The sequence below is a fragment of the Miniopterus schreibersii genome (assembly GCF_964146895.1).
Source record: "Miniopterus schreibersii genome assembly, chromosome: 6".
Lineage (NCBI taxonomy): Eukaryota > Metazoa > Chordata > Mammalia > Chiroptera > Miniopteridae > Miniopterus > Miniopterus schreibersii.
This window is the reverse complement of record NC_138107.1, coordinates 5025190-5034742: the sequence shown is the minus strand read 5'-3', so window position 1 is coordinate 5034742 and position 9553 is coordinate 5025190. Positions and strand designations below refer to the sequence as shown.

Sequence of the window (9553 nt, the reverse complement as noted above, 5' to 3'; positions counted from 1 at the left end):
TAATACTGAAGTTAGTTGTTCCTGAAAGAGCCCAAGAAGAGGTGAGGCTGGGAAAGGGCGCTGTGCTAGCCCCTCTTCCTCCCCAAGCCTAGAAGCGCGAGTCCCACGCGGGACCCAGAAGCGCAAGGATGGCAACAAACCCCAACACACCAAGCTCCTGGGTGTCATCTGGTCGGCAGGACAGAAGCACGACCTGCTGCTCTCATAGATAAAATACAGCTTAGCCCTTACCCCCTATGAGGAAGATACCGCAAGCATTCGGTGGGTACTGGGTTACTGGGGAGCCCTCATTCCTCGTTTTGCCCAGATACTGAAAGCTTTGTGCTCTGATAAGGGAAGGGCCACAGTGGGGTTAGCAGGACAAGCACCAGTGGGCTTTGGAGGAGGCAAGTGAGCAGCTAAAAGGGACAGGGACTTGGTACCTAGTCCCTGCCCTACCTGGGGAATTGGACGTGCATGTAATTCAGGAGGGGGCGTCGTGGGGTCCCTGGCAGTGATAGGGGGCGCTCTGAACCACAGTAGCGTTTTGGTCCCAGGTATGGAAAGGGGCTGAAGAAAGATACAGCCTAAGAGGGACACAGCTCTGTGCCACCTGCCAAGCCCTGTGAGCAACAGGGCCTGTACCTGGAAGCTCTGCTGTAAGCTGAGGACCACCCATCCCATCACTGGACGGCTGCATGACCTGTCCCACACCCCGAAACCTGGTGCAGGGCAGACACCTACTGTCACGAGACGGAGTGTTCATCTGCAGCAGAGCATGTCCACTCAACAGCCCCTCTCTGCAGGAACTGCAGACATTGCTGGGGACGATCACCTTCGTGTGAGAAGGAGATGCTGAAAAGAGACTTGAGGAAGAGCCTCGCGGCCCTTCGCCAGTGAGAGCAGGTGCGGTTCCAGTGCCACCCGAAGCAGGGCACACTGATGGCCCTGCAAAGACAGCCGCCTAAATAACATGTGCGGGGCTGGACTGTCCACCACAGACCCCTGTGGGGACAAACCCTGGGGGCTGGCGTATGTTGCTGACTTGTCAGTTTGCTCAGTTTTCTCGTTTTCAGGCAGGAGTGGCGATTTGCAGCTTCTTACACGCTGGACTGGAGCCAAGACCTTGTTCCCTGATTCTTTACCTTGTTCTCCCCATTCTGCAGGTGAGTCTATCCATTTAAAGATTTTTGTGTTTTTTTTTTTTCTTTTATTTTTGATTCATATAATTTCCTTTCAGTTCTTCTTTGTAATTTCTACAGGTTTTCTATTGTTTTCATTTGTTTCATGGGTGTCTGTAATTGCTTACTAAAGCAATTTTTTGATGGCTGATTTAAAGTCTTTTACAGCACCCTGCCGGGTGTGGCTCAGCACTTGAGCATCGAACTGCGATCCAGGTGATCGGGGTTCGATTCCCGGTCAGGGCACATGCCCGGGCTGCCTGACCTTCCTCTCAGGCCAGGTCAGCAGTGGCTGCCAGGAGTAGTGTAGCCAGTCCAGGGACCATGCAGAGAAGTCTAGAAAATGTAGAGAATGCTGACTGGGTCAAGGGAAGCAGCTGGCAGAAGCCCAAGCCACACCTTTCAGGTGAGATTTTAGCCAATTAGAAAAAGGATCTAAGCGGACACTTGTTGCTGGTAGAGAAGACTGTGTGAAGAGGCCTGTGAGACTGGGCAGTCCCCAGCCTGAGGCAGCCTCTGCTACAGCCCAGAGCAGAACTGAGGGGTTTCCCCCTTAGGACAGGATGAAGGGGATGGGCCAGAGGCCTCTTAATTCTGAGGGACCCGGAGTTGGGAGCTTAGGGAACTGAGGTACCTTCAAGTTCCCTCTCTGACTATTGTTCCCTGTCCCCAGGCCCTATTCCAGGGCTGAGCTGGGTGTTCCTTCTCTTTGCACGCACCCTTGCTCTTGAGTTACCCTGACCCACCACTGCTGGAGGAAGCCTGGCTTGATTCCCCAGGCCCAGGTGCTCGGGAGCCCTGCACCCACAGAGGAACCCGGAACAGCTCACTGCCTCCATGTGCCACTGATGGGAATGCTTGTAGTGGCCTCTTCCCTACTTCTTTTTACCTGGCAAACTCTTTATAATCCGCTTTTAGATCCTGTCCTCAAACTTAAAAGGAAAACTTAAAATACAGGGAAGAGAAGAGAGGGAGATACTTATCTTGTTCATTAATGTTTGCCAGGCATTGTCTTAATTGCTCTGTAGCCATTTAGTGCTACCCCTAGTCATGGGCAAGAAGAGCCTGATAAATAACACACTTAGTGAAAAACCGCAGCAATAGTCCTGCCTGTCTGGTTGGATGCTCTGGGGCAGCGCAGTTGGAGCTGTGACTCAGCATCTGCTCCCTCCGTCACTGTTCAGGCCCCAGGAAAGGCTTCTCCATGTCTTTTGCTTTCTGTCTTGGAAGCTACAGGGGACTGTCTGAGTGTTGTGAATGTTTGTGGATTGCGCCTTTGCTGACATCTGATGGACCTGTTTCACGGTCCAGGGAGGACTGAAGCAGCTGGAGAGCTTGTAAGAGAAAAGTCAACTTTTCAAATATTGTCATTCAAAGAGCATGAATACAATAGACTCTGGCACAAGGAGGAATCAGGTGCTGGCAGGGCAGGGCGTAGAACTCTTGGCTTGTCTTCTTGCTCCACATATTAACCAGTTATTCCCAATAGTTACACATGGAAGCAGAGGGGCATTCTGCAATATTAAAGGTCTTATTACTCTTAGGTTTGTATGTATGGGGCTCTAGATGGAACATGCATACAGCATGATCCACATTTTCCAAAGAGAAGCCTGAGGCAAAGAGTTTGAATAATTTGTTGACTCTAATAACTCGCTGCAGCTCAGAACCATTTCCTCTCAGGGCTCTGCCCTTCCCACCACCACCTAAGGCTCCTCCACGTGTCTAAGGTAATAGAAGGAGCATCTCCGTGATGATAACTCTCTCCCCCGTTACATGGTCCCCACGTGCTTTCCCTACTAAAAACCTCAAGTGTCAGGACAATATGTTTTAACTAAATATCACAGAGATGTCTACTCTTGAATCATTTTTCTTTTTAGTTTTTTAAACCCCTGAGGCATTCAGTCTTTAGATCTTCGATAACTGAGAGAAAGTGCTCAGATGTTCACCCAGTGCAGTTTGATGAGGACGCCCTTCCAGGCACTGGGCAAAGAACCTTCACCAGAAGCATCTGCCCAGAGACAGATGAGGCGCCTGGGCGCCCGCGCTGATTGGGTGCTGCCCCGGGCCCCCAAGGCCTACCCCTGGGGAGGCTTTCACAGGGCCTCCTTCTCTGCAGGGGTGCATCCGTCACCGGTGGAGCTGGGCTCACGGCCTCACTTCTTCCTTTGTCCTGATCATGTCTGGGAAGAGGGCTCCGCGGACCCCCGGCGGCCTTTGGGCAGCAGCTGTGATGGTGGGGCTGGCGGTGCTCAGCGCCCCAGGGGCTGAGGGCAGAGACTCTCCAGGTGAGTGCAGGGCAGTGGCCCCCCAGAGCCACCAGCCGGGGGACGGGCTCCGAGGGGCCCTGGGCTGGGTGTGGGGTGACTATGACCTGAGAGTAGTCTTTTGTCACACGTTTCCTCTCTTTGGGAAGGAGCTGACTCTCTTGCTTCCCCTTCTAGTGAGGAGGTGAGGTCAGCGGCCTCCCCCGGCCAAGCCTGGGGCTGTTACAATGGCAGGGAGGAGGCAGGGCACCTCCTACCAGGGACAGGAAAAGGTTATTTTGAAGGTCAGATTTTCTCCCCAGAGGAGACAGGAGCATTTGTCCTTTCACGGTCCCCACAACCTTGCCTGGACTAAATACTAAGGGCTGTGGGTTGGGGAGGTGTGTGCACTGGCCTCTGCCCTGTGGGACTGAGGGAAAGGGCTCCACACCCCAAGTCTGAGTGGAGGGCTCAGGAGGCAAACTCGGGGTGTCTGAGTGACTCTGACCTGGTGACCACAGACAGGGAGCCCCGACTTCGTTCCCTGGCTTAGGGTCACATAGCTACCGAGTGGGATGCAGTGTTGAGCGGATGGCGGGCTGAATTTAGGAGAAAGGGGAATGCAAAGAGGGGACCAACGCGTGAGAAACCCTTACCTTCAGACTCAGGATTCCCTCTTCATAGGAGTCCTCGCTCAGGCTCCCCAGCACCCTGTGCGTGGGTATTGCGGCCTCTTTACGCAGCTACGTTTGTGCTGGAGATGCTCTGAGCGACCTGCCCAAGCCGGTGGCCGGGCCGTCGGACGGGAGCCCCGTTTATCTGACTGGGGACCCCGGGCCCTTTCCGGGAGCAGAGCGCTCCCTCGGGCGCAGGGAGGGGGCGCTGCGTGGGGCGGGGCCCGAGGGTGGGGACGCGGGCGGTGGACCCCAGGCCCGCCGCGTCCTTGCTCCCCTCGAGCCCGCGGGCTGCGTGGGCGCTGGTCTCGGCCCCCAGCGGCTCTGTGGGAGGTGGGGTTTGGGGTGCGGGCGTGCTGATCGCTCTGAGGACGGGGTGCATGAGGGACGGGCCGACTGTCCCCGCGCCCTGCTGTCGGGCTCGGGCGGGGCCCCAGGTCCCGGGGACACTTTCCCGCTCCGTCCCCTCCCTACACGCAGGCGGCTCCGGGGCCCGGGGTCGGGGGGCCGGGGGGCCGGGGGCCGGGGCGGGAGGAGCCGCGGGAGGGCCGGTGGGAGCCGGCGGCGCGGGGGGCGCGGGCGGAGGTCCCGGGGCTGCGGGTTCGTCCCCGCAGACGGTCCCGGGCTGGGCGGCGCTGGGCTGAGCGCCGAGTGCTGACTGCGCGGCCGTCCCGCAGAGGACTTCGTGTACCAGGTTAAGGCCCTGTGCTACTTCACCAACGGGACGCAGCGCGTGCGGCTCGTGACCAAGTACATCTACAACCTGGAGGAGTACGCGCGCTTCGACAGCGACGTGGGGGAGTACCGCGCGGTGACCGAGCTGGGGCGGCCCAGCGCCAAGTACTGGAACGGGCAGGAGGACGTCCTGGAGCGGACGCGGGCCGAGTTGGACACGGTGTGCAGACACAACTACGGGATAGAGATGGGCACGACCCTGCAGCGGCGAGGTGAGCGCCCCCCGCCCCCCAAGGCCGCCTTGAGCAGCCGCCCGCCGGGAGGGGCCGCTGGGCCCGCGCAGGGTGGGGACGGGGCGGGAACCGGGGCCTGGAGAGGGGAAGGACAGAGGGGGGACCCGGAAAGGACCAGGAGCGGGTCGGGGGCGGCGCTGGGGAGCACAGGGCACCCCCCCCCCCCGCCCTGCCCGGCGGGCCCCGCCTCTGCCCCTTTCACCGCCTCTGCCCCTTTCCCGCCTCTGCCCCTCCCGCCGCGCCCCCCTCCGCCCCTTTCCCGCCTCTGCCCCTCCCGCCGCGCCCCCCTCCGCCCCGTCCCCGCCTCTGCCCCTCCCGCCGCGCCCCCCTCCGCCCCTTTCCCCGCCTCTGCCCCTCCCGCCGCGCCCCCCTCCGCCCCTTTCCCGCCTCTGCCCCTCCCGCCGCGCCCCCCTCTGCCCCTTTCCCGCCTCTGCCCCTCCCGCCGCGCCCCCCTCCGCCCCTTTCCCGCCTCTGCCCCTCCCGCCGCGCCCCCCTCTGCCCCTTTCACCCCCTCTGCCCCTTTCCCGCCTCTGCCCCTCCCGCCGCGCCCCCCTCCGCCCCTTTCCCGCCTCTGCCCCTCCCGCCGCGCCCCCCTCTGCCCCTTTCCCGCCTCTGCCCCTCCCGCCGCGCCCCCCTCTGCCCCTTTCCCCCCCTCTGCCCCTTTCCCGCCTCTGCCCCTCCCGCCGCGCCCCCCTCCGCCCCGTCCCCGCCCGCCGGGAGGCCCGCTGGCCCGAGCTAAGGCCAGGCGGAAAGCCGAGAGGAGCCTTGTGGAGGGGCGGCGGCGAGAACTGCCCTGGCTCTTAGATTCCTCAGTGTTACCGCTGAGGACTGTAGAGACGGCCCGTGCGAGGACACTGCTTCGGAGGAGATGTGGCGGTCACTGCTGTCCTGCTTTGTTGGACGTGGAAAGCCTGTACTCTCCTAATTCTCAGTCCCTGTGGCTGTTCGGAGCCGTGACCCGTGCTGACGATCTCACGGCCCCCAGGAGACCAAAACTGATGTATTTGCTCTCCTGGGAGGAGCAGGGGGACCCACCGAGAACAGTGTCGCTGCCCTCGTGTGACTCACTAGAGCTGGTCCCCAGTCACCTTCAGTAGGTGCGAGGAAACAGAAGTCCAGGCTTATCACCTTTATTTTAAAAATATTGTGAACAGTGGCCTGTGTAATATCGCAATTTAAGAGTTTAAAGGGCTTCATTTTTATCAGTTGGTATCAACAGAATAACTCCCAGAGAGTGATTCCTGTTAACCCCTGAGACTGATCACGCGCTTGCTCAGGCTGATGAAGTGGCCCAGGTCGGATGGCCCCCCCGTCTGGGGGTCCAGGGACGGCACAGGGAGGCTGTCCCCGGGGAGGCCTGCTGGTGCTCTCACATCTCACTGTCTTTCCTGCCTGTTACTCCCCCAGTGGTGCCCAAGGTGACCGTCTCCCCAGCCAAGACAGAGGCTCTCAACCACCACAACCTGCTGGTGTGCTCGGTGACGGACTTCTATCCAAGCCAGGTCAAAGTTCGGTGGTTCCGGAACGACCAGGAGGAGACAGGCGGCGTCGTGTCCACCCCCCTTATCAGGAACGGGGACTGGACCTACCAGATCCTGGTGATGCTGGAAATGACCCCCCAGCGAGGAGACGTCTACACCTGCCACGTGGAGCACCCCAGCCTCCAGAGCCCCGTAACAGTGCAGTGGCGTAAGGGGCAGTTTGTTTCCTTCACCGTGGGCCCCACAGACAGAAGGCAAACAGCATCCCCTGGCCACCCCATCTCATCCCTATTCCCGCTGCCACCACTGAGCTGGACATCACAGGGTGCTAGAGCCCTCTTGTGCCATGGCAGGGGCCTCAGGAGATTCCTGGTCTCATTGTGTTTCCAGGCACTAGGGAGGTCTTTACACCAGGCCCAGAGCCCAGCCTGGGCGCTCTGGAGGACTGACTGTGGCAGCTGGTGACTGGGGCTCAGGGCCCAAGGTTAAGGATGTGTCTCAAGGAGCAGGGATCTGCTTCCCCCTCTGTCACCCACCCACGGTGTCCCAGGATTTATTGGCTGGTCCCTCCCCAGGGGTGGTCAGCATGGAGAACTAGGCTCCCCTGCAACTGCGCCTCCACCTCCACCTCCTGTGCCTCAGACTGGAGTCCAGGCTTCCCACAGGGACACTGTGGGTGTGGGACAGATGCTGACACTCAGGCTCTGCTCCCCAGGGGCACAGTCTGAATCTGCCAGGAGCAAGATGCTGAGTGGCGTTGGGGGCTTGATGCTGGGGCTGATCTTCCTCGGGCTGGGCCTTGTCATCCGTCACAGGAAACAGAAGGGTAAGGAACTCTGGAGAAACGGGAAGAGGGGCTCTGCCTGAGACCCTCTGTTAGGGAGATCCTGCTTCTAGGTGTAACTTTACCTCCTGACGTGGAAAGAAGCAGGCTGTGCTGGTGCTTAGAGGGACAAAACTTCCTAGGAGGGACTTTGGACTCTGATTTTTCTCGTTGAGAGGTAGCCCTGCCACAGATGTGACTGGTGGCTGCTGGCGAGTGTCCTAGGACCTCTTACAGTTCGTCCTGGTCTCGCTGGCCCCTTTCCTAAAGCTCCTTGTTTAAGGTCAGAGCATTGGCTTCCCTTCCTTCTAGGGACAGGTTAATTCATTTGGGGTATTGTAGCTTAGGGTGGTTAAGGCCTTGTGGCCGATGGGTAGGAAGGAAATAAATTTCCAATTAAGTTTCTTACCTCATTTCCCTGTGGGGTGGAAGAGGGACCGGCTGTTTGTGTGATGAGACCTTTCTCTGTGTAACTTCCTTTTGTAGGATCTCAGGGGCCTCAGCCAGCAGGTACTGTCTGCTCTGATTCAGTAGGGGGTAGGGTGGGGTGTGTGTGAGCGCAGGCGAAAGAGGGAGGGGCGTGAGGTGAGTGTTCCTGGTCACAGAGGCCTTGATTCATGGCCTGGTCCCTGCCACGGGATCAAGTGTTAGGGGAGACGGTTGCCCAGTTTCTGTAAGAAGCTCTGGGCTTGTTACCCAGAACCAGGGCTTCACTTTGGTGGCATCTTCCTGTGAAACTTGGAGCCAGAGCCACAACTTGGGTGCTGGACATGGGGATGATGCCCACTTGTGTCACATGTTGACGGCTCCTGCCTGTGGGCATTTATGTGACTGGAAGAGTCATGGGAGGAAGGTTGGTTATCATTAAGTTTGCTAAAAAGATTGCAGTGCTCATCCCCCCATCCCCCTGAGGGATAAAAGCTGTTCCCCTCCTCCCACACGTCTGTGTGGAGCCAAAGTGTGTCTTCTTTACTGATTTCACCCTTCCAGGCACTGGGGAGGTGGTGACGACACGTCTGGACCTCAGCTCTCTGTGATGCTGTGGGGGCCCCGAGAGGAGGGGACAGGGCGTGTCCCTCCGGGTGCCGGGTGCTGACCACTGTCTCTTCCACAGGGCTCCTGCGCTGACTCCTGAGGGTACTTTGACTGGGACTGGCTGTGTTTCTTCCGATATGCCTGCTTGTCCTCACCCAGAATTCCAGCTGCCTGGCAGCCTGTCCCCTGAGATCAGAGCCCTACAGTGACTCTGAGGCAGGTGGCCGTCATCCCCTGTGACCCCCACCCAAGGATGCTGCCTCCTGCACTGACTTCGAGCCCCTGCCCATCCCTGCCAAGGCATTTTTCTGTTTCCACCCTTCCCCTCCCCCTGCCCCCTACTGTTCAAGAGAAGCACATTGAAATCAATTACCTGCGTACAGAGCTTTTATCATAATTAAACATTATGAGTTGTCTGTTTCCTGAACCTCATTAATGAGCAGAGGTAGGAAACCAGTGCAGAATGAAAGAAACATATTTCGAGGTGACCCAGCCAGCCTGGGACCAGAAGGAGTGGTTATTCCTTGAAAGAAGACTAGAGGCCTCTTGGGGCACCACGTAAGGGTGGGAAGAAGAGACAGAAAATCATTTCAATTGTCACATCTTCATGGTTCTTTAGTGTTGATGTTGAGTGCAGTGGCCTCAGGACCACGGGCCACTCCTCTGGTTTGGTGAGACTTCTGTAAGCAAGCATGGTGGAAATGTTGGCAGGCTGGTACAGCGGCCTCTGGTTACTGATGTTTCAAATATATTCTGGCAAGTCACATAGGCCGAGGTCAATTTTTAATTTTGAGAAAATATAATCAGCAATAAAAGTACTATTTTTGGTTTCAAATGATAGAAGTCCAATACAAATTTATTTTGCTCATGTTACAAGTAAACCTGGGGTCAAGTTGATTTTAGAAGAGACTAGATCCAGATATTCAGTGAGATCTTCATGTCTCTCTTCCGGTTTTATCTCTATCTGTGCACCTTTCCCTATTTCTCGGTGTTTCTCTTTGTCCTTGTATGTTCCCACCAGTGTCTCTCTGCATCTTTGTCTCTGTCTTCCTTTCCAGGCCTCTTTCACTGCCTCGCTGCCTCTCTGTCTCATTTTTCTCTAGCTGCACCTTTGTCACTACTTACCTGCATCTCTATCCTTCTGTGTTTCTTTCGGCATCTCTCTATTT

The 9553-nt window shown here is 57.7% G+C and overlaps 1 protein-coding gene across 2 annotated transcripts; it reads left to right on the top strand.

Moving 5' to 3' along the window:
* Nucleotides 1–3216: 3216 nt before the first annotated feature.
* LOC308558281 (HLA class II histocompatibility antigen, DQ beta 1 chain-like) lies at nucleotides 3217–8805 on the top strand. 2 transcript variants are annotated; one of them, XM_081139762.1, is made up of 6 exons: nucleotides 3245–3445; nucleotides 4755–5024; nucleotides 6453–6734; nucleotides 7242–7352; nucleotides 7836–7859; nucleotides 8464–8805. In XM_081139762.1, the coding sequence occupies exons 1-6, from the start codon at nucleotides 3337–3339 to the stop codon at nucleotides 8475–8477; spliced, it is 810 nt and encodes a 269-aa protein (XP_080995888.1). In that variant the 5' UTR covers nucleotides 3245–3336; the 3' UTR covers nucleotides 8478–8805. The 2 variants fall into 2 exon arrangements, with proteins under 2 accessions (XP_080995887.1, XP_080995888.1); XM_081139761.1 differs by lacking the exon at nucleotides 7836–7859 and having other exon boundaries at nucleotides 3217–3445.
* The last annotated feature ends 748 nt before the right edge of the window (nucleotides 8806–9553 follow it).